Genomic DNA, 24,530 nt, shown 5'->3' on the forward strand with positions numbered 1-24,530 from the left:
AAGTTCAAGTCTTCTATGAACCCCTTGCTGAGCATGGGTGCCCCTAAGGGCATGGCGATGAGTCCATGCCCCACCAAAGCAGACCTCCTCTCTCCTTGCCTTCCTCTGCCCACCTCTTGGGAGAGCATCTTGTCCCAGTATCAGAGAGCCAGTCTTCAATGGAATGGTGGAGGGAAGCTCTTTGACTAGAAATCTGGGAGTCAAGTCTGCTCTTCCTTCTCCTCATCTTTTGGGTTCAGAGAAGTCACATCCCTGCGTGTCACAGCCTCATCCAAAGGTACCTCCCGTCATTCTTCCTGGAAAGGGTGGCTTAACAGTCAGTTTCTTTAGACAAGGTTTGCAAGCTTGGGCTGAGCCACAGAAGCCAGAAAAACCAGCAGCGGCTATGGGGCTGGAAGCTCTGTCCTGTGCTGACTCTGGGAGCCAGTATGACTCAGAACCATGAAGCAGGTCAAGAAGGAGCATTGGGCTCACCCGGAGCTGGGTTCAAATTCTGACATGTTTACTTACTGAAGGGCATCTGTCTGCCGGACACAGGACTGGGCTCTGCGGATGCAGCAGTGAATAAAAGAAGTCCTGCCCTCTTAGGGCTGACATTCCCATTTTGGTACACAGATCCTGATAGACATTCTGAGTGTAATTCAGAGGATTATGACAGCCTTTGCACCAAGGTGTGAAGGAGAGGTACTCGGCACCACAGGAACATACAACAAGGTCAAGGTGGCCCAGGAAGGCGCCCTGGAGGAAGTGATGTTAAGAAGATACGTGAAGGATGAGCACACCTCTAAGATGAAGGCAGGAGGTGGGAAGACAGAGGAGAACCATTCCTGGCAGAGGGAACTGCATATACAAAGACTTTGTGGCTGGAGGGAGCACCGTGAACTTGAGTGATGAGAGGACTCTGAAGTGGCTGGAGTACAGAGAGGAAGGAGCATGGTGCCAAATGCAGAGGGGCAGAGCAGGAGGTCCTATCCTAAAAGCACAGGGAAAAAGGATGGGGAGGACAGGAGCCAGGTGGAGCAAGAGGGCGGAGCTAAACTTGATGGCTTGTAATTGCACAGCCTTAGCGGGGCATCTGTCTTTACCTTCACAAGGGTCTGAGTTTCAGTTTATTCCTAGTGAGGATGAAGATCACTTGTCAGGATAAGCGATGTGAAAACACCCACCACATTAGCCTGAGCTGCCTCTGGGCAGGCATCTTATTTTTTCTGTCTCCCCAGTGTTGCCCAGGAGATAGGGTGGCCTGGGTGAGATTTCCTGCAGTTAAACCCAACCAGCTCCATTCTGGCTCCTCCCTGGCTGGCTTTGCCCTCCCCTCCCTTCCCCTCCCCGCCTCCAACCCTTAATTTTGTTTTGGTTCCCAGAGTGGCAGCTGCGGGGACGGCTTCTTGTTGCCATGACGACTGCCATTAAAGGAGCCAGCCACTTGAGCCAGGTTGATAACGGAAGCCAAGTGACTAACTGCCTTGTTTTCTTGCCTTGGGCTAGGCCTAGGAGGCCTCTTAATTGGAAGAGACAAAAGCAGGTGCTTGAGGGCGGGAGGACAGACCCCCGGGGGACGGAGGCAGGGGGATGAGGCCGGTGCTGGAGAGGAGGCTCTTGTGGACCTCTGCCAACTGGAGCTGGTATGAGAGCTGCCATGGGGAGCCCTTGCCACAGCGGCTGAGCTGGGCGTGTTTGGGGAGCTGTGCCTTCCAGCCTTGGGGCAGGGTAGGAGTGTGACGGGATGATGGAGGAGGGTTTCACATCCTAAGAAGATTGGAGGAAGTGAGAGAATCAACTGATGTTTCTACTGAGACCCCTGTGGTGCTTCCACTTGGATCTACTTCTTTCTTCTCAATAAAAGAGGGGCAACAGTTTTGCCCCCCAGGTGAGGTTGCCGGACAACGTATAGGTCATCGAGTTAAATTCGAATTCCAGATAAACAGAAGTAAAGTGCCTAGTGCTAAATCTGGCAGCCCTAGCCCAGGGGACATTTGGTAATGTCTGGAGCCATTTCTCGTCAAAAACGAGGGTGCGACTGACATCTAGTTGGTAGAGTCCAGAGATGATGCTCAACCTCCTGCGATGCACAGGACAGCCCCCACCAGAAGCCCCTCCAAGAAGTGTCAGCCCAGAGTGGCACTGTGGTTGAGACGGAGAAACCTCTGTGCTGGAAAACTCCTTCACTTCTTCATGACGGCCCGAAGAGGGAGGATACTTGTCTCCTTCGCTCCATAAAGGAGGAGCTGGAGGCACAGAGGAGTTAAGCAGCTCACTTTAAGGTCACACAGCCAGCCTGTGGAGAAGCCAGGATTCAAATCCTGCTTTGTCAGCTCTGAAGGGTAGCCTCACAGAGGTCCAGCAGAGTCCCTGGAGACATGGCTTGAGGTCAGGTGTATGTAGGGGAAGAGATGGGGCAGCAAAGTCCCGCTAGATGCACCCTGTTCGGGGCTTTGCTCCACTAGACGGCAGGGAGCTGTAGAAAATTTATGAGCAAGGAGGGTCTTGCTTGGACTTGGACTTCAGAAAGTATCAGCTGGTAACAGGGTCCAAGATGGAGCTTTTTGCCACTTCTTAGAAGAAAGCTTCCTCCTTTCTTTCCTTCCTCCTTCCCTCCTTTCCTTCCTCTCTATCCCACCTCCTCTCCCTGCTTCCATTCCTGACGTTTTTTGCTGCCTCCTTTCTTCCAGGAATATTTATTGAACATCAACTATGTACCAGGTATAGCTCTAGGAACTGTAGAAAAGGTGCAAAGCGGCATCCCTGCTCACATGCTCTCATGAAGCATAGGATCTAGTTGGGGGACAGATAGATAAACAATAAATATATGCAGGCACCCCTTGGAGATATTGTGGGTTCAGTTCCAAGCCACCAGAAGAAAGCAAATATTGTGATAAGTCAAGTCAAAGGAATTTTTTGGTTTCCCAGTGCATGTAAAAGTTGTGTTTACACTATAGTGTAGTCTATTAAGTGTGTGAAAGAATTATGTCTAAAAAAATAATATAATTAATTATTATTATATTTTTAATAATATAATCATCTTAATCTAGAAATACTGTGTTATGTTACATATTACAATTATATTGATTTTATTTTTATTGTACATATTGTATACATGTTTTAAGGGGAGTGGGAGGTGGAGGCTTCCAAAAAAACCCATTTTACTGCTAAAAAAAATGCTGACCATCATGAGTTTTCATAATTACTGATCACAGATCACTATGACAAACATAATAATAATGAGAAGTTTTGAAATATCATTAGAATTACCCAAGTGTGACACAGAGTCAGGAAGTGAGCAAATGCTATTGGGAAAATGGTGCTGATACAGACTTGCTTGATGCAAGATGGCCACAAACCTTCAATTTGTAAAAAGAAAAAAAGAAAAGAAAAACAAAAGTAGTGTCTGCAAAGTACAATAAAGCTAAGTATGCCTGTATTAGAAGTCACAAATGCTGTGAGGAAAATAAAACTAGAAAGTGGGTGGAGAGGTATCTGGGTAGCTCAGTGTTTGAGCATCTATCTGCCTTTGGCTCAGATCTGATTGCGGGGTTCTGGGATCAAGTCCTGTATCAGGCTTCTCGCAGGGAGCCTGCTTCTCCCCCTGCCTATGTCTCTGCCTCTCTCTGTGTGTCTCTCCTGAATAAATAAATAGAAATCTTAAAGAAAAGAACGAAAAGAAAAAGAAAGTGAGTGGAGAGGAATGGGCAGTGCTTTCCAGAGGAGGTGGTCAGGCATGGCCTCTGATACTCTGACACTTGAGCAGAGACCTAAAGGGAAGGAGGGAACCCTGCTGACCTCTGCAGGAAAGGTGTTCCTGCCAGAGGGAACAGCATAGGCAAAGGCCCTGAGTCAGGAACGATGAATAGCAAATAGGTCAAGGAGCCTGGAGTGGAGTGAACCGAAGGGAGGAGGAGACAGGTCAGAGAGGGAGCAGGAGGCCATTCCTGCAGGGTCTTGTGGCCCCCCGGAAGTGAGACGGGACCCGTGGGAGAATTTTGAACAAGGGGAGAAGCATGAATTCATCCATGTTGTGGACTGCTCTGGCCACAGCCGAGCAGTAAATGCAGGGCACAAATCGGGGGCACAGAGTCTTTAGGCAAGAGAAGAAACTTCGCTGTTCTCTTCTGAGCTTTCAATTCTTAGGCTCGAAACCACAGCACCTGACTCTGCCCCACTCCCCCACTGGCCAAATAGGGGTTCCAGAAATACTTGCCAGTCGAGTAGATGCAGGAATACTGGGTGTGGATATTTTGGGGTTCTCTGATGCTTACAGGGTTGACTCAAATCAGTTCACGTGTGTCGTGTTTTCAGGCTTAAGCTGGCAGAAATTCTCCTCGTGAATAATGCAGCCACATCCGTGCGGTGTGTTTTGATGCTTTTTTCAGGTCTCCGGCAATGCGGCTTCCGGGAGCTTTTGCTAGCGCAGGGCCTGGGCTTCAGCACCCTGGTTTGACGTGAGCAGGGTGGCAGGTGGGGCCTAGCTTTCCGGCTGGGTTATGTCTCCTGTGCAGTCTGGCTGGGTCTTCCCTGCAGTAACCTCATGAAGGGCTCCGGGAAATGGTAGTGTAGCATTTGTTGCTGGTCGGCAGGTAGGAAAGGGCATTTGTGCACCCCAGTGGGACACCCCACTTGCTGGCTGCAGACCCCAGGATGGGAAGTGAGGACACCAAAGTCCTTGTCCCAGCGCTGCCCCTAACCACCTGTGGCCGCCAGCAGTTTCCTTCTGCCTATGCCATTCTGCTTTCCAAGTGGACGCAGTTGGACAGCTCCAGGATTCTAAGAACCTCAAACCATCAGATTTGGCCAGCATCCCTCCCCAAGAGCCAGGTCTCTCGTATTTTCTCAACAAGGAATTTGCCAAGTCTGTATTTCAGACCTATTAAAACTCGGTCACTGGTAAGACCATCTGGGAATCTTCGTTCTGGTCAGGAAAAGCAAAGGCTCAACTAAAGGCATTCTAACAGGGTAAAGATTTTTTTTATTTCTTAAACAGTATTTACTGAGCATCTTATGGTGATGGCCTCATTTAATTGTCATGAAGCCACACAAAGTGGATAAAACACTGTCCCTTAAAGGTAAGGATAGTGACACACGGAGATGGCAAATAAGTCACCAAAGGTCACCGACAGTGTCAGTGGTATAGCTTGGATTCTGGCTCTGGAACCGAGCTCCGCGTCACTCCGGAGCTGAAACCAATGACCTATCACATATGGTGATGAGCTCCTCTGAGCACGTGGAGTTGGCAAAAGGTCCAAGCTTTGGAACCGGACAGCCTTGTGTTCCAAGTTTGAGTCCTGCCATTTAGTGGATGCTTGGACCCTTCCAGCTTCGGTGTCCTCGTGCATCAGATGGCGAGGGTATCCTGTACCGCGCAGCACTGCTGCGATGCTATCACTGCCAGGTATTCACCAGTATTTATGAAGGGACCAGGCAGAGTGCTTGGCTTACCCATTTAAGAGCAAGATAGAAATCAGTCGCAGAAGGACATTGTGCTGCCCTGTCTGGTCAGTCACATGAACTTGTAGATGTTCTCAGTGTAGGATCTTGCTCTCTTTGGGTAAGCCCCAGGCTGGGGGTGCTGCTGCCACAGGAGCGGTGCCGCAGCCTGGGAAGAGGGTATTTCTTGGGGTCCAAAGGAACGAGCCCTTGAGTGGGGATGGGGAAGGCTGAGTCTTGCCTGGCTGCCTCAACATCCTGAGGTGGGCAGTTGGATCTTCCTCTGGGTCTGCTTATTCATTGGCCTCGTGGCGTTAATCCCTCAGCTGAAGGAATTCTGACACCCTTGTGAGCTTGCGGGTCTTGTCACTTAGCCACCGCGAGGCCCTGGATGAGCAGCTAAGTGCTGAAGGCCAGGGGGAGGCAGTGTACTTTTCCTTGAGTAGTAGAGGAAGACAAGAAATAAATAGATTCTTGTGCTTTTTCATTGGACAACCTTGAAAGAACTCAGTTTTGTAAAGGACAATAACCGTTCCTTTGGCAGTGAGTCTCCTACTTAAACATCAGAGGATGGAAGCCTCAAGACTTGAGACTTGATGATACCTGGGACCTTGACTGGATTCTCCTTTAATTTTTATTATTTAGTAAATTATGTCTAATTAGTTAGAATTATAGCAACTATCATGCATTTGTTTCCTTCTTTTTGAGAACTAGACATCTTTACAACCACCATTTATTAAATGCTGCTCTAACTTGCTTTGTTTGATCTCATTTAGTGCACAAAGCGAGCTTCCTATAGAGCAGGTACAAATAGCAACTCTTCTTTACTGATGAGAGAAACTGAAGCTCAGAGAGGTTAAGAAACTGGACCAAGGTCACACAACTGAGAAGTAGCACGGCGTGGTATTTTAGCCAGCTCCACCCATTTCAATTTGGATGATAACTTGCTAACAAAGCCAGCTCGAGCAACGAATAAATATATGAAGATCAAGCCAAGAGGGAAAGAGAGCCTTACGAAATCGACGTTGTAGCTTCAGGGGTTTGGGAAGTTTGAAGTGAGGCCAGCTTCAGGTACAGCTCTATCCAGGGGTTCCAATGATGTCATCAGGACCCTCTGTGTTTTCTGGTCTCTGCACTGATTTTCTCTATGCTAGCTTTCTGCTTTGCTGGTCTCTGTGGGGAGGGAGAGTGTTGCCCAGCTCTCAGGTTACAACCTGCCAGCTTGGCATCAGCAGACAGAGAGCTTACCCCCCCTCCCCCCCACCGTGGTTCTCCTGGAAGATTCAGGATTAGGTTTCATTGGACCTCCGCCCTGGTCACATATGGCTTTTGTGCCAATCACTCTGGGACTCATCGCTTAGATCTGTCAAGCCTGGAGGGACGCTGTGGGGTCAGCCCAGTGAGAGGGAGGGAGGGGACCCAGAGGAGAGTCCAGGTGACATGACCAGGCAGGGACATGGGAACGAACTAGGCAGACAAGACACAGAATCCTGCCTGGGCAGGGTGAGGGCCCCAGCATCTGGAGCTCAGCCCCGCAGTGCGGAAGTGACCTCCTGGGTGCTAGGTGTCTGTGGGATCTAGGGGCCTGGGCAACCCTGAAGTTACGCAGACACTTTGTACTTGTTGTAGGGAGAGAGTATCCTCAGTACGTCTCTGAGGTCCACAACCCCAAAACCCAAATGCGGTTCAGAACCGCTCAGCAAGATGCTGGAATTTGAAGATGAATACAGTTTCCCCGATCTCGGCTTGCTCAGAAATGAAATGCTCCCTAGTTTGTAACCCAGTGAGCCCTCCAAAAACAACCACCCCTAACAACAATCATAATTAGCATTTATTGGGCACCTACTGTGTTCCAGACCTGCACCATCCAATTGGAGCCACTAGTGTTACATGTTTACATTTAAAGGAAGTAAAACTCAAATAAAAAAATCCTGTTGCTCAGTTGTCCCAAGTTTCAAGTGGACAATAGCCGCATGTGGCTAGGGATCCTGTTTTGGACATTTTAGGCACAGAGCATTTTCCAGAAAGTTCTGCTGTGTCCTAGACATTGTGCTAAGTGCTCTACATCCATGAACATATTTCAGTCTTAAAACAGCTCAGAGGGGTAGGTCCTATTTATTATCCCTTTTTATAGAGGGGAGTAAATTGAAGCACGAAGGAAGTGAAGTGACTTACCCAAGGCCACACAGCTGGTGAGGGAGCAGAGCCAGGGTACTCACCCAGCCCTTGGATGTGATGCTTGGCTGCTTTTCCTCCCAATGTAGGCTAGAGGTGGCTGATGTGTTTTCTGGCTCACCCTGTGCTGTTTGAAGCAACCATCTGGGAATTCATGTTCTTATCTCCTATAGCTGCCCAGACCCCCAGAGAGAATTGAGGCCGCTCCAGCGTCTGTGCGTGCCTTCCTGATCCACGAGGCCCGTGGGTCTGAGGAAGTGGGGCGTGTTGCCAGGGGAGCCGCCTCACACAGCAGCAGAGCACCCAGGAGAAGGCTGGCCAGTCTCCAGGGCGTGGGCTGGGAATGTGAGACACGCAGGCTGTTTTCTCCGGGAATGGAGGGGCGGCGGGGGACTGACTGTCTTCACAGTTCCATCATCTCCCTGAGTGGCTGTGTGCGGGAGGTGTAGCTGGGGGGACCTTTTTGCCAAAATGCCCCCAGGTGAATGCCCCAGAACCAGGCACTGGGGTGACCTCCTCGTCAGGGGGTGTCTGAACACCCGTGCAGGGCACCTGTGTGAGGGAAACCCAATCTCAGCGCCCAGAACGCCCTGCTTCCAGGTCAGGGCAGGTTGGCCAGTCCCTATACTCTGAGGGAACGATGCGTGGTGCCTATTTATAGCATCCCAGAAAAGGATTAACTGGGGCCGGCCCAGCAGCAGCCCACTGAGAGACAGGCTTTTGCTTCCCTTGTAAGGCCCACAGCCATGTTTAGGGCAGGTTAAGAGGGTGGTGCTAAGAGGGAAGACTTTGCTAGCACCGAGACTCTGAAGATCCAGGTGCCATAGCTTCATCACCTATGTCCCCGCCCTCCCGCTCTCTCCCACAGGCACAGATGGGGCTGCAGAAGGACCGTCCTGTGTCTCTGCTTTCATTATCCATCTGTGTGGATGTGGAGGGCAGGGTGGAAGTGTGTGGCTGGGAGGGTGGGGCAGGGCTGTTCTGGAACCGTGTATGAGAGAGAGCAAGAGTCCAGGAGAGGAAGCTTTGATCCATTCACCAGTGGCTACTGGGCTCCCGCTGTGTGCCAGACGCCTTCAGACCCCTTCTCTGAGAAGGCCCCAGCCCCGTGCAGGCTGTGATGGGCTGAGGGCAGGGAGGAACCCATCTGGAAGGAGGCCCTTCGCCTATGTGCCCGAGTGGAGCGTTGGGATCCCTGCTGACATCCTACAGTAGCAGCAGAGCACAGACAAGATATTTCCTTTTTTACTTTCTTCTTTTTTAATAAGAGACTTTATTTTTTATAGCACGTTTAGGTTCACAATGAAACTGAACAGAAAGTACTGAGATTTCCTATACATCTCTTTATCTGCCCTAAAAATCCTCTGCGCTCTGCTGTTCATCCCTTTCTCCCCCCAGCCCCTGGCAACCACTGATCTTTTTGCCGTCTCCATAGTGTTGCTCTTTCCAGAATGTCCTGCAGCTGCATTTGGACAGCATGTAGCCTTTTCAGATTCTTTGGTTTCAGTAATACGTGTTTCAGGTTGAAGGTTTCCCTCTTGCTACCATGATTCTCCATTGGAGACCTATGTGCAGAGGGGAGAGGGAGCTGGGAGGTACTGGGCACACCTGGGGAGGTCAGTCGTGAAAAGGTTTGGTGGGGCAGAGGTGGAGCTGGCTGGTGCTGCAGGACCAGGACTCCAGGAGCAGGGAGTTGGCCACCTGGGACTCTGGAGCCGGAGATGATTCAGACCCCAGCCTCTTCACGGACCAGATGGTCTCCATCCCTCCTAGCTCAGCTGCCTCATTGGGAAAATAGAGTAGTAGCAATGGCACCCACATGGCATGCTTCTTATGAATCTTTGGGGTTCATGGATGTGAAGCACCCACGTAGCTTGTGGGATGCACCAGTACGTGTTGAATGGATAAATGAACCTACTGTGTGCCAGGCTCAGTGCAGGGCAGATGGTCGTGGGTTCGAGTCCCCACTCTGCCATTCAAAAGCCATGTGCTCTTGGGCAAGTATTTGACCTCGCCAAGACTCCGTTTCCTCATCTGTAAAAATGTGCACCCACACCCATCTCACCTAATTACCCTGAGGATTCGATAAAATAATGCCCCAAGCATGGTGCCAGGCTCAGCGAACACCTCATAAATAAGTGTATAAAGCACTTACTGTGCGGCTACCACTGTGTTAAATGCTTTTGATCTATTATGCCTGTGAGGCAAATACGGATACCCATTTTACTGATGGGAATGATTTGCCCAAGATTCTGTGCCAGAGCTGGGGTTTGAATTCTGGAAGTTTGACTCTAGAGCCCAGTGCTCATAGCTGACCATTGGAGCTTGGAAGTGGAGGAGGTCCCATCAACTTTGGCGGGGGGTGGGGGGTAGGGGTGGCTCGGGAAGGAGGGCAGAGGACACCTTAGTGAGTCCCAGAAGATGCAGTGGTTTTGCCAGAGCTGGAGATGGAGGTCAGAGTGGGTGGGGATATCAGGTGCAGGGGACTGCACAAAGCACAAAGCAAAGGCAGGGGGTGGGAATCGTAAGTCCTATAGAAGGAATGGCACCTGTGACCTGAGCTAGGCGTGGGAAGGGGCGGGGAGGGGACAGGATGTGGCAGGAAAGGAAGGTAGGACCCCATGGTAGAAGCAGTCACAGCTCGCAGCCCTGTTGCAGGCCTTCCCAACTCACCTCCTGTGCGCCCCCTCCCCCATAAGAAATTAAAAAATAAAAAGCCGCCAGCTATTTCCATGTCGTGCCTTTCCCTGCCACATTGTCCTTCCATCTGTTCCTTCCGTTGAGCTCTAGGGTGGCTCTGGGGGGGGAGGGGCAATTGCAAGGGCAGCATTTTCCTCCTCTGGTTTAGAGTTGGAGAAACCAGAGAGTTCAGTTCTGTTTGTACTTTAGATCTTGAGCATCACCTCCTCCAGGAAGCCCTCCCTGACCGCTAGACCTACCTCATCAGCTCAAGTTCCTTTGTTATTCTCCAAGAACCAAATTCTTTTGCTGCAGAGAACTGGCCTACTTTTTTGTTGTCATGTACCCGTTTGTTGAACATGGTTAATATCTGTCTCTGTAGACTGCCGTGTCCACAAGGACAGGGATTCTATCTGCTCGTCACCTTGTACCAAACTCCTAGGAGGTGCTCCATAAATGTTAAGTGAATGAGGGACAGCTGTGGTTCTTGTGAAGGGAAGTGCTGGGAAGGCAGGTGTTGGCAGAACATGGAAGAGGTACATTTATCCCTGCTTGGGTATGGAGAGTCCAGGAAGGCTCCCAGAAGGAGGTGACACCTGGGCTGAAGCCTGAGTTGCACTTAGCTAGCTGGAGCATGTAGGGAGGGACCCTTGGCAGAAGGCATGTGTGAGCAAAGGCACAGAAGAGGGCCTGAGTCTGAGGGCCCGCGGTCCGAGGCAGGGCTGGACATGCTGGCCTGCTAGGGCATGTGCATCTCGCCCTCAGCATCCAGAGTGCCCACCCGGGAGGCAGAGCTGCCCTCTGCTCATTCCCCTCTCCCCCTCACTTTGCCCAGATGCTGCGAGCTATTTTTAAAAGTCACCCCGAAGGCCGTCCAGACACCCTAAATGAACCGGCCTTTCCACTGTGAGTTTCTCACGGCCGGGAGAGGCAGGGGGCCTCCATCTCATTAGCTCCTGCTGGCTCAGCATTACTCACGCAGCTGCACTGCCGGGCGCCAACCACCCTGGACCCCAGCTGGGGTGAGCTGTGCTCTGAGCCAGCACCGAGGCAGCAGGACTTGGAGGAGCAGGTGGCAGCTCGGCTGGTTTTTATTTTGGCCTAATGTGAGCCACAGGCACAGTGCTGGGTGCTTTATGCCAGGGGTCCCTGTGGCCAAATCCAGCCTGTGTGTGCACTGCCCTTAAGCCACGAATGGTTTTTACATCCTAAAAAGGGGTGTGAAAACGAGAGAAGATGGGACATAGACGGTATGTGGCCTGAAAATAGGTTTGACAGATTTAGCAAATAAAAATGCAGATCACCTGCTGAAACTTGAATTTCAGAAAAACCAGAGAATCTTTTAGTATAAGCCTGCACAGTATCTGGTACATACTTACACTAAAAGAAATTCCGTATGTATTTGAAGTTTAGATTTCACTGGGCAGCCTGTATTTTTATCTGGCAGTCCTGCTGTAAAACCTGAAGTGTTTGCTCTCTGACCCTTCACAGAAAACGTTTGCCCACCCTGGCCTTGAACACAGAGCAAATGAGATCAGGTGCCAGAGGGACTTAAGGACACTGGAACCAAACCTGATGAGCATGAGCTGCCGGCGTGTGTTACTAATATAATCAGAGTGATCGATCACGCAACATAGATTGAGCACCTCCTGTTTGCCCGGCACTGTCCTAGAGATAAGCGTGCAGGTGTATAGTGAAAGTCAGGCCGTGATAAATTCTAAGCAAAAGTATACAGCAGCAGAAGGGGGTAGAGAGTGACATGCATGAAGCTGTCTTTTACACTGTGTGGTTCTGAGCTCCTGCTCCCATTCTGAGCACTGTGCATGCTTTTTTCATGAAATCTGCACATAGCAGCCCTGACAGGTGGTATATCATCTCCATTTCACAGATAAGGAAACTGAGGCCTGAGGTCATCCAGCTAATGGCAGAATCGGAATTTGACCTGAGCCTGGTGACTCCTGATCTCCTGTCCTTACTGGCTTTACTAAGGTGCCTCCCTTTATAGGATGCCAGCTGTATTATGCTGGGTCCTGTTAGAGGCCCTCTGCTGATACTTTCCATAATCCTTATGGGAGCCTTGCACGCTGGGCTGTATTATTCCGATCCAGGCATAAAAGCGGTGAGCACGGCACTGTGTGGAGAGGCAGCCGGGAGTAGTGAGTTGATCTGGAACCTAGCAGGGTTCCAGGTGGGCCACGTGAGGCTATCTGGGTATCAGTGGGCAGGTGGCAGGAATGGGGTGGGGAGAAGACACGGCAGGCCGGGGAGCCCCCAGGAGTCCCGTCTTCCTGCTTTTCGGATTGGCCTCGATTTCCCTGCCTGACTTCCTCCTGAGATTGACTACTCCTCCTGTGTGCTATTGAAGTATTTGCAGGTGGAGGGTGGGAGGACGGGGCTGGTTCCTGAATTTGCAGAGTGGGGCTGACAGGGGCTGATGGTCTGAGATCCCAGGTGCAGGGGTGGGGCCAGGCCACTGCCCCAGAGGCCAGTGAGGTCCTAAATAGCCCCTGGATGGGAAGCTGGGGTAAGTGCATCGAGCTGAAGGGCCCCATAGCTCACACTCATGAATATCTACTGTGGGCCGGCCCTGAACTAGGCAGTCCCTATCCTCTAAGACTGGCTCCTGTCTGTAGAATCCCTACCATGTGCCAGGCACTGTCTCCACAGGGCTCTTGCAAGGCTCCCATTACCCAATGAGGTAGGAACGCTATGATCATCCACCCTATTTGACAAGTGAGGAAGTTTGTCCAGCATCATGAGTGGTCAAGGATTCGATGTCAGGTCAGTGACTCCACATTCTGGCTCCTAGCCTCTCCACTGCCTCCTAACATCCTGTCGTTAGAGCTAATAAGCTGGTTCTGGAGGAAGTGAGCTCCCCATCATTGGGGAAATGCAAGCAGATGTTGGAGGACTCCTTAGAATGGGTGCTAGACAGGGATGAAAGCTTCCTGACCACTGTGACCTTTGAGGTCTCCCTGCCCTGAAGAGGCCCCCACAGGACATGGGTGGCAGAGTCAGGTCCGGGTGACTCCGGACTCCTGACTTGCAGTTAGTGCTTCTTTGGTCTCCACGTTGGGTGAGACTGAGGAATCCCTTTCTCATAGGTTTCTCAGCACCTTGGGATTTTAGAGGGCCTGACCCCTTTCTGGGCAGGGCTGGAGGCATTGCTGACTGTGAGACCTAAGTTCAAGAGGTCCTGACTGTGCCCTTTCCTGGTTTTGTAACCTTAGGGCAAATTGCATAAACTCTTGTGAACCTCAGTTTATGCAGCTTTAAAATGGGGATGATGATGTTCCTGCGAGGATTAAATAAGGTATTCTGTACAGAGACCCTGGCACATAGTAGGTGCTCAGTAAACATACTCTCTCACTCTAAGCTGGGCAATAACAAAAGCATTTTGTTCAAAATGGCCTCCAGCTTCTGCTATGAGACAAAGTATTTGTTAGAATAAAGGCCCTGGGTCTGATCGTGCCTCCTCTGCATGACCTGGGGTGGTTATGGAACAGCTCCCTGCCTCAGTTTCCCCATCTGTGAAAAGGGAATAATTCAGTAATCCACTTCATTTGGGTTGTCACGCTATGAACAGTTCCAGGAACACAGTGAGTGCTCAAAAAATAAAAAATGGCAGCAAGCTTTAGCATCACGAAACTTCTACTATGTCCTAGCCAGGCCTGCCCTTTTGCAAACAGCAGCCCATTTAATCCTCAGCCCTGGACACGAGGGGTTGAGCCGGGATGCAGATGGAGGTCTGTGGGCCTCGAGTCCCAGCGACCACAGCCACTGCCTCTGTGCTGCCTGAATCAGACATGATCCCAGGGCTGAAGATTAGAGAAATCACAGAGGCTGGGGAGGGGCCGGGAGGCCACCTGCCACCGCCACCATGCCCAGACCACCCCGAGGTCCCTCACATCTGTCACCTTCACAGCCGACCGAGTCCAAGCTCATGCCTGGCGCCTGAGAGGGGAAAGGTGGTTGAACTGAATTTCAGAGGCCTTCTGTGGCCCTCTCCCTCACCCCCACAGGTCTGGCCAGTTCCCTGGGGATGGGGCCCACCCTCGAGGGTGTGGGTCACAGCCTCTTCCTGTGGCGCGTGCTCTCTCCTGGGAGGCTGTCAGCGTCCTTCCCAGGGAAACTTCTGCCCCGCTGCCTTTTTAATTTCCTCTTCTGGCCTCAGGCTGGCAGCCTGTTACTAACTTCTAGAGACGGGTTCTAGCCCACAGCTGGGAGCCAGCAGAAGTGGGGGGCACCTCACTTGTCAGGGCCCCTCCCCAGGCTGAGCACTACCCACTACCCACGGGTGCTGCATTTGCACCTCCACCACCCACCCCACCCCAGATCCATCCCCAGGACAAGAGTCCTGGAGCCAGCCTTCCCTGGGGATTGCCCTTCCTGAGTTTCAGAGTCCACAGCGATAAACGGACAACCTTCTCCACTCTGCAGAGTTTGGACTTGAGACAGCGCGTGTGTCCAGTCTGGGTAACGATAGGAAACAGAGGATTCCCCCAAACGGAGTACAGTAAGGTGAATTTAATAAAGGCACTACTGACCAAGGCAGGGTGGGGTGCGCCAAGGATGCAGCACCCTGTGGTGGTAATAGTGAGGAAGCCGCAACTGTTACCTCCCCTAGTCCGACTTGGGGGCCAGGAGAGGTGGCCAGAAGGGGCTGGCTGTGTGGGGAAGGTCCCAGACAGGAGCCGTGACTGCTGAATCTCTTCCTAAGGATTTTGGGACGGCTTCTTGTTTTCTATCCTCTCACACCTCCTGCTGCCATCTGAGCTTGCGTGAGATTTCCTTGGAGAGCTTGATAAACATCCTGGAGTTGCTGATTCCATGGGTCGGAGGCCAAGCATTTGTATCTCTACCAGGTCCCACCTGGTGCTGGTGCTGCTGGCCCTGCTGGGCAATGTCACACTTGCCCTGTGCCTGTCATAGCTTGTCCTACCTTTTGGCTCATTGGAGTGAAAGGTCTTCCTGGGCAGGACTGTTTGACTCCATCCCTGCTGCTCTGTGCCCTCAGTGCGAGGGCCTCCTGCCGAACTGAACTGCATTCATGAGCATTTGAACTGTTTACGACGACGTCTCCCTGTTGACTGTTGCTCACATGTGTGCATGCTATGGCTTGGCGGTCCCTGAGTGGAGGCCATTGTGGAGATGGAGGTCAGCATGCAGGTTTATTTGGGTATGCCTTTGGGATTGACACCCGGGGAGCAGAGTGAAGCAAGGAGGAGAGGGCCAAAGGAGAAGATGGGCCACGGGGCTTTCATGGAAGCGCCACGGCGAGTTCCCAGGGAGCTTTGTGGCCCTTCAAAGCTGTCCCAAGCTGGGGTGAGGATGCCAAATCTTCAGGGCCCGCCTGCTCCAGTCTCTGGGTGAGGGCCACCCTGGGAAGCAGTGAGACCTTGGGGGAGGCTCTCCCTGTGGCTGAAGTAGTCCCCTGTCCTCTAAGGGACTGGCAGCCGAGGATTCTCCAGCACCCCCCTAAGCAGCCTCCAGTCCTGAAGGGTTCTGTGGGGCACACTGTGATACCTACCATGTGATCAGCTCCTGTCCAAGGGGCCAAGGAGGGGCCAGTGGCCTTCCCTGGACTCCGTGCCCCAAATTGGAAAGCCCTTTTGCTCTCCCTCAAGCACACAGGACCCCCCCGCCCCCCGCCCGCAAGAACTCTGCCCATGGTTTTTGCCAACAGCGGACTTCTGAATCTTAGTTTTGCGGGGCCAGGCCATCATGTAGCAGAGAGAGGCCGAAGCCCCCAGACTCCACCCCGGCTTGTGCTGAGCTGGGAAATAAGTGCACCAGTGTTGCTATGAACCACAGACAGTGGTTAGGGGGTCCTCCCGGCCTTCTGGAGAGAGGGAGAGTAAGAGGAAGGGGTTGTTTCCTCTGTTGTGTCACGGAGGGCGGTGACCCCAGTAAGTGCATCTGACCCCTGTTTCTGGAGTGGAGTGGAGTGGGCAGAGGCTCCCCTTGGAGTCAGATTGCCCAGCGTAGAAACCTCAGCAGGATGACCTTGGATGTTCTGATGACCTTCGCTAGGTAGTAACCAATACCTCTACATTTCATAATTTTCTTGTGAATGAAGTGGGTGGTAGGGGCCACCTGGGAACCATGCTGTGGGGATTATGTGGGGCTTGCCGCGTGCCTCTGCTCAGACTGGCGTAGCAGAACACCACAGATAGAGTGGCCTAAACAGACCTTTATTTCTTGCAGTTTGCCAGCTGAGAAGTCCGAGGTCAAGGTGCTAGCAGATTCAGCTCCCGGCCAGGGTTCTCTTCCTGGCTTGCAGGCAACCACCGTCTCACTTTGCTCTGATTTCTTCCTCTTCTTTTAAGGACACCAGGCCCATCCTGAGGCCCTTGCCTTCAGGACCTCGTGTAACCCTGATTACCCCCCAGAGGCCCCACCTCCAAATACCATCACACCAGGAGGGGGAGAATAGGGCTTCAGCATATGACTCCATAATACCATGTGTGCTTACCACAGTGCTGTGCACATAGTAAGCTAGAGCAGCTTTATTATTTTCAGAGACAAGCCATTGGCTGAAGCTTCTAGAGTAGCATCAAGAGCCTGGGTTTCTGCTTCTGCCTCCTGTACACTGTGTGACCTTGGGCTGGCTGCTTAGGCTCTCTGATCTTCATTCTCATAAAAATAGATCCACCCCACACAGGGCTGTGGAGAGGGTACAGTGAGTTAATACGGGTAAGCCTAGAACTCATTCACTCGTTCACTCATTCCTCCTCTGGCACAGAAGTGCTCCGCTGGGGGGATGAGGACGTGGAGCGTGATGGTGAGGATGCTGACGGTGGATGTGTTGGTCTGCCCCGGCTGCCATAACAAGCTGCCACACCCGGGGGGACCTGAATGCCAGATATTTACGTTCTCACGCTTCTGGAGGCTGGAAGTCCAGTATCACGGTGTTGGCAGAATTGACTCCTTCCGACGTCTGTGAGGGAAAGCTCTGTTCTGGGTGTTCTCGTACATGGCCCTCTTCTCCCAGGATGGGGGACTCTTCCCTCTGTAGTGGTCTGTATTCAGACTTCCTTTTATAAGGACACCAGTCGTACCAGATGAGCGCCCACCCTAATGACCTCATTTTACATAATTAGCTCTTGAAGACCTTGTCGACAAATAGATGACATCCTAAGGTACTCGGGGTTAAGCTTTCAGCGTATGAGTGCGGGGATACAGTTCAGCCCCTAACATCGGGGAGGCCACAGTTTGCAGGCTCTGAGGCAGATGAGGCCCTGCCCTCAGAGCATTTATATCCTAGAGGAGGGAGATGGTAAGCAAAGAGACAGGACAGGAATAGTGTAAGTACCCTGAAGGAACTGTAACGAGGGATGGATGGAGTCAGGGGGAGGGCTGTCTCAGATAATGGGGTCAAGGAGGGAGATGACATTTCGTGTGACCTCTGAAAAGTGCAGAGCAAGCACCCGAAAAAATACTTCAGGAGAATGTGAAGTGTGGAGCTCTTATAGGCCACAGGCCTCAGACTTAACAGAAGACGGGGTGAGCAGGGTGTGAAAGGAAAGCAGTTATCAAAACACTGCGGACGGCCTGAGAAGCCCAGGAGGGGCGACACAGCCCTTTGGGGTGACCACACCCTGGGTCGCATTTGGGTCTCCCGTCCAGCTGCCTCTGCCTTCCAGGTGAAGCAGATCATGGAGGAGGCCGTCACACGGAAGTTTGTCCACGAGGACAGCAGCCACATCATCTCCTTCTGTGGTGAGTCCGTGGCCTGTGGCCTTGAAAGTGGCTTCTTTCTCTATGGGCTGACCTGACCTGGGGGAGTGGCATCTTTGTGCAAGCAAGCGTTCTTAACTGCTTTTTTGCTTTGTAACTCCAGTTATTTTCAGATTTCCAAGGGGCCCCATTAGGGAATTTGGAAATACAGCAATGTCTCCAGAAGACATTAAGAATGGCCCCCTTGCAACCTACGAAGGGTTAATCACTGTTGATGCCGGAGGGCCTGCTTTCCCCTCTCAGTTCACAGCCACCAACCCACACCCCTAGTGATGTGGGTCTCGCATCTGAGGAATGGCTCCATCTGAGGAATGGCTCCGTGCCCCTTCCCCCGCCCTGCCTATGGCTGTTGCTAAATAATGGGAGGGGATGGATGGGCTTTAAAAATACAGGGAGTGAGGAACCATCACACCGTCCTGAGGGATCATGTCCAGCTGGCTCAGCACAGGAGGCAGGCCCAGGGCTCAGAGCATGACTCAGACGTCTCTCCTTGAATCAGCTTTGCTTGCAAGGCTCCAGAAATAACCATGCTGCCAGGTTCTCACTATACTTCCACCTCGGCTACAGACGCAGGTTTTGGGTGTCCCCGGAGTCAGGATTCCGTTTCGATGTATCAGTGTGTACGTATAAGTGGGGGAGTTTCTTTCTCCCTGAAAACCTTTATTATTTCATGACTGGCATGTGTTGGGGTGAAGGACGTGCTGTAATCCCCCTCTCGTGGCCTTGGTCTCGTAGAGAGGCCCGAGCGAGGAGACCTGACTGGCCCCTCGGCTTCATCCAGATGGCTGGGCGTACCACCTGTGGGAACACACGTCATGACCTGGGAGCCTGCTGACCTCAGTTTGGGCCCTTTGCAGCCAGGCAGACCTGGGTTCACATCCCTTCTCTGCCACTTGTGTGTTGGGTGACCTTGGCAAAATTTTATGTTTTTTGAAGTGAGATCTGTTTAACCTACATGTATATTTATATACTTGCATATTTATGTATATATAGAGGAGTATATATGCACATAATTACATGAACATGTATGTATATGAAAGGACACATATACACACAAATGTGAATATGGGAATGTATTTACCTATATTTTTTTCTCCCGGATATCTTTATTTGCAAAGAAAATAAGCGGCATGCCCATTTCAGAAAGTGCTACGATACCTACTCATTAAAGACTTAGAGGAATAGAAAGTGATAAAAATCACAATAATCCTCTAACTCCAGCCACAGTTTGGGATGAGGGATGAAATGTGATGGCACTGAGTAAGGCCTACAGGGTCTCCCTGAGGTGTCTCTGATCCACCGTTCCTTAGGATTCATTGTCAGAAAGAGTCCACCAAGCTGCCAATACCTGGATAGTTACTTAACTTCTTGAAGTATAAATGGATGAAAAGTGTTGTGTGTGTAAGCAAAAATGAAGGTGTTTAAGAGATGCTCATCCAGACTATTTTAAGCCCATAAGCAAATTAGGCAATAGGTGGACATTCATTCAAAGCCAAGCAATTACTGGGGCACCTGGCTGGCACAGTTGGTAGAGCACACAACTCTTGATCTCAGGGTTATGAGCTCAAGCCCCATGGTGGATGTGGAGCCTATTTAAAAAAAATTTAATTAAAAAAAAAAAGCCAAGTAATTGCTAACAACAACAACAACAACAAACCCAAGACAAGAAATTGAACCAGAACTTCTCAGTATTTGTCCTTGCACACAACATGACCTTGGCCGGGCTCTTAACCCTTGGACTGTTGGCGTTCTCCTTCTTTGGAGTGACGGCGACTAGCACACTCACTTCATGGGCTTTTTCCACCAGGATTGAGTGGAAAAAGCTTTTTCCTCCACACTGGTCTCACTGTGTGAGATAGAAGGTAGGAGAATACTTAATAGAGGCCTGCTGAAAGTACCAGAAATAAGATTGGGGTCATCAGAATGGCCTACACAGGGACTGTCCCCCAGCAGGGAACACTAAGTCCCAGAGATGGAAAGCGATTCGCTTGAGGTCACACAGCAAGTTAGAGGTAGAGCCCAGACTACCACCCAGGGCAAACACAGACACGGGAAGATGATGAGTGAGGCCTCTCTTCAAATCCTTCATGGAGGCACAGGCGTTGTGAGCACACCGTGGGCTCAGGCCTGGTTTTGAATCCCAACTTGGTCACTTATTTGCCAGGTGGCCCTGGGCAATTTGGTTTGCTTCTTAGAGCCTCGGTTTTCACATCTGAAAAATGGGGATGGTTGTCCTTTCTTCCTTGGCTGTGGCAGAGGGAGAATGAGATCTGTAATGCTAGCTGTTACTGGAATCACAGGAGTGACGTTCATGTCACTTTTATCTTGAGCCCAGACAAAGCTCAACAGTCCTGTGGTCTGGTCCCTCCTCTCTCCCTGGCAGGAGTAATAGCTAATGTTCCTAAAGCACTTACTGTGTACTGGGCTCTATGTGAAGTGCTTTCCATGCATTTTTTCCACCTCATTCTAACAGCAACCTTTTAAGATGCACGTTCATGTTCTCCCCACTTCACAGATGAAGAAACTGAGACACAAGGAGGGGAAGTAGTTGCTGGAGGTCACACGACTGCTTAGTGTCTGGGAAAGGATGTGGGCAGATAGTCTGACCTTGGGCAGCGAGCATAGGTTAACTCCTCAGCTGTCTTGCTCCCTTTCGAGGGAGTGGAAGGGAGAGAGGCATATGCGGTTTTCCCATGTGATGCTCTCATGAATTCTGAGATGCTGGGCCCGCAGCTCTCCAAGGCGCCTCTGTGTGACTGAAGTCCTGGGCTGGGCGCGTGGGAGTGTGGGCGGGGCAGGGCCTACTGACTGTCATGTCCCTACAGCGGCTGTGGAGGCCTGCGTCCTGCATGGGCTGCGGCGGCGGGCGGCTGGCTTTCTGCGCAGCAACAAGATTGCAGCTCTCTTCATGAAAGTGGGCAAGAACTTCCCGCCAGCCGAGGAGCTGAGCCACAAGGTGCAGGACCTGGAGCAGCTGATTGAGAGCACGTGAGTATGGAGCATGGGGTATGGGCAGGGCACGCCCTGCAGAGGACAGTCCCCCTGACTCCACGTTCCTCCCTGAGCTCTGCAAGAACCCATGCCTCCTGCCACTCTCTCCAGTTTCCTTTCTGCTCCCCATATCTGCCAGATTGTTTCCTACCCCAGGGCCTTTGCACATGCTCTACCCACCACCCAGATCCCATACTTCATTTTCTGTGGCTAGTTTCTTGTCATCTCAGGCCTTGCCCCAGTTAAGGGTAAATTCCAACCCTCACCCCATTTTTCTTTTAGATTGTCACTCTGTTTACTTCCCTGTGGTTATCACCACCTCTCATTACTCTTTCATTTGTTTCCTTGATTCTTGTCTATCTTCCCCACTTAACTCTGAACTCCTGAGAACAGACAATTAACATCTGCTACTCCCCATCCCCAGTGCCTGGACAGTGCCTAGCACCTGGAAAATGTTCGAGACACGATTGTTGAATGCATAAGTGGCTCTTGGGAGCCAGACCCCATTCTGGATGCAGGAAGACCAAAGTTTAATCAAAGCAGTATGGTCTCTGTCTGCATGGACGAGGTGTCACATTGAGGCCACCATTGAAGGGAAGCCTTGACTTCACTCACATGTCTTAAGAGCTGATTATGTTTACTGCGGGGGAGGCTCATGGCCTGAGTATGTGTACCTGAGCCCCCTCCACCAGAGCCTCACGAGAGCCCCAGTTGTTCAGCCAAAGCCTTGATCTGGAGCCTGGTCAGGGATGGCAAATAGGTTTCAGCTCCAGTTGTTGCTAGAGGCTGCCCAAAGGACCTTGTTGTGAAAGATTCTAGAGCTACTCTTGGGTTTCACAGGAAAGAATGCTCGGATTGATTAGATGGCAAGAGAAGGGAGAGAGAAGCACGCATGCCATGTTTGCCTTCTCTGCCATGGGTGCTCCCTCCACTTCACTGGATGGGCAATGGCCCTTGCCTTGCCTTTCAGGCCATACCAGCCCAGAGCTGCTGGCCAGAACTGTGTGATGGGCAGGGCTGTGGATTTCACATTGCCAACTCCCATTAGGAATCTGACTCCTCAGCCACTTGGTTTTCAGGTGTCTTCCAGTCCATCTGCTAAATTCCCAAGTGTTTGCTGAGAACTTCTTAAAGGGGTGGATGTCCATCGGCCTTCCATGATATTGGGAGTGACTTTCTAATGGAGGAATTAGAGATACCCATGCCAGGTGGTAAGGGAGAGCCATTCCTTCATTCATGCAACCACTCATCCATGACAGATAGGTAGAAGAGAAGAGAATTGAATCACTATGAGAATCCGGCTTACCCATCAACAGTATGAAAGTGTATTTCACTGTGTCTTCATGTTTGCTGGGTATGATGATTCCTCCAACTCTTTGTCCACTTGCCAGGAGCAATAAGGGCTCTTTTGTTGTTTTAGTTGCCATTCCTTCATTTCCTTGAGAGGTTGCTGTTTGCATATTGGTCCTGTTGGTTTTCCTCTTTTGTGAATATTCATCCTTCTTCTTTACTGGTCTTGAAGGCGAAATCAGATCCAGGGCCTCCAGGAGAATGTGCGGAAGCTGCCGAAGCTGCCCAGCCTGTCCCCACTGGCCATCAAGCACCTGTGGATCCGCACTGCCTTGTTTGAGAAGGTGCTGGACAAAATTGTGCATTACCTGGTGGAAAACAGCAGGTGAGCCAGAAAGACCGGACGCCTGGGTGTGCTCTGCCGCCACCTGCTGGCCTTCTTAGAAATTGCACCCTGTTGCACAAAGCACCTTTCTTTTCTCCCCCTTGATATGGACTTGACTTGAAAGAGATTACATGAAGGCCGTCTGGATGTTCGTCTCCGAATTAGCCTAGTTTAGGACCTTGGGACAATTCAGTTGCTTACTGGCAACGCCGGATCTCCAGATTAGGAGTTGGGTGTAGGATCTTGCAAATCTTAGGCATCTTTCTTCTCCCATGAATTAAGCCTACTGTCTTCTTACTAACCATGGCCCTTAGAGGAGTCATTTAGCTTCTCTGTGTCTCTGCTCTCATTTGGTAAGTGGGACAGGGATCGCTGCCATTCTGGAGAAGAGGTGAGAAGGGAAGATAGTGAGTCCACAGCGTTTTGGAAATTTATAATGATACTTTCTTACATTTTTTTTTTCTAGCTCAGATCAACTTGGTGTAAATGTTTTGTAGTATGAGCCCTCTTGGCAAGCATTTATCCATCCATTCATTCTTCCAACAAATATTTAATGAGCACCTAGCAAGTGCCAGGCACTAACCTTGGATGTTGGGGATACATTGGTCTTAACTGTCATGTTCAAAGCTTGGATGTTATGCTAAGGGATAGGGAAGCTGGGGAAGAATGTAAAATCTGAGACTTCACGACCAGTACTCCTTTCCAGCCAGAGGGAGAGGGAGAGAGAGAATATCCAGGAAATACATGAGAATCTCCTCATCTCTTGGTATATGAAAGTACCTATTTAACCACATCTTCACATAAAATGGGTATTATGATTATCTTTTATTGTTTGCCTGGAAAATATGTCTGAAAGTATAGAGCAAATCCTTCTCTTCATTAACCTCACATTGTAGCAGGGAAAACAGGTAATTAGTAATTGGGATAATATATGATGAATATTCCAAACTAGGTGGGTGGTGTTTAATCTCTCCTGAGTGGTCAGGGAAAGTGTCCTGTAATACATGGCAGTTAAGCTTCCATTTGAAGTGCCGGTAGGCATTAACCGGGTAAAGGTGTAGGGGAAAGAGTGTTTCTAGCAGAGGGACAGCAGGTGCAAAGGCCAGGAGGCAGGAGAGGAACTGGAAGAAATCCAGGCTCTGGAGTCCAATTACACCTTCTCGTGAATTATGACAAGTCTCTGCTCTGTGCCCTAACGTGGGTTCAGGGCCTCTGTAGTTACTGCCTTTGGTCTATGACCTTGTGTTTTCCGCTGAATAAATCAGCCAAAAGGAATTAGTGATTTATTTCAGCAATAACACCAACCTCTTTATTTATTAAACTTATTTTTTTACATTCACACAGAAGTTGTAACATTAGTACAGAGTCTCCCCTACCCTTAGTGATAACATCCTGCATAACCATAGTACAAGCATCAAAGCAGGACATTGCGATTGGTACAATACTGTTAACTGAAGGACAAACTTTATTTGGATTTCACTAGTTTTTACATATGGCCATTTTTTTTCCTGTATACTTTTTTTAAAAGATTTTATTTATCTTTGATAGACACAGAGAGAAAGGCAGAGACACAGAGAGAGAAGCAGGCCCAATGCAGGGAGCCGATGTGGGAGTAGATCCCAGGACCCATAGGGTGACTGGGTGACGGACACTGAGGGGGGCAGTTGACAGGATGAGCACTGGGTGTTTTACTATATGTTGGAAATCGAACTCCAGAAAAAATATATACAAAAAAAAAAAAAAAGGCCCCAGGACCCCAGGATCTGTGGTGTCCTGAGCCAAAGGCAGATGCCCAACCTCTGAGCCACCCAGGTGTCTCTTTTCTGCATAATTCAGTGGAATTTTAACA

General features: G+C 50.6%; 1 protein-coding gene across 4 annotated transcripts in view; it reads left to right on the forward strand.

The window, feature by feature from the left end:
* Nucleotides 1-24,530, forward strand: part of SGSM1 (small G protein signaling modulator 1) — an 81,288-nt gene that overhangs the window by 3,049 nt on the left and 53,709 nt on the right. For 3 of the 4 annotated variants that reach the window (XM_038575468.1, XM_038575469.1, XM_038575470.1), the window contains exons 3-5: nt 17,922-17,997; nt 20,841-21,003; nt 22,529-22,681. In XM_038575468.1, the coding sequence (XP_038431396.1) occupies nt 17,922-17,997; nt 20,841-21,003; nt 22,529-22,681 (392 nt within the window). Of the gene's footprint in view, nt 1-12,163; nt 12,265-17,921; nt 17,998-20,840; nt 21,004-22,528; nt 22,682-24,530 lie in introns of all 4 variants that reach the window. The other variant, XM_038575471.1, reaches the window with a different exon arrangement.

The sequence above is a fragment of the Canis lupus genome, chromosome 26 (genome assembly GCF_011100685.1).
Source record: "Canis lupus familiaris isolate Mischka breed German Shepherd chromosome 26, alternate assembly UU_Cfam_GSD_1.0, whole genome shotgun sequence".
NCBI classification, from domain to species: domain Eukaryota; kingdom Metazoa; phylum Chordata; class Mammalia; order Carnivora; family Canidae; genus Canis; species Canis lupus.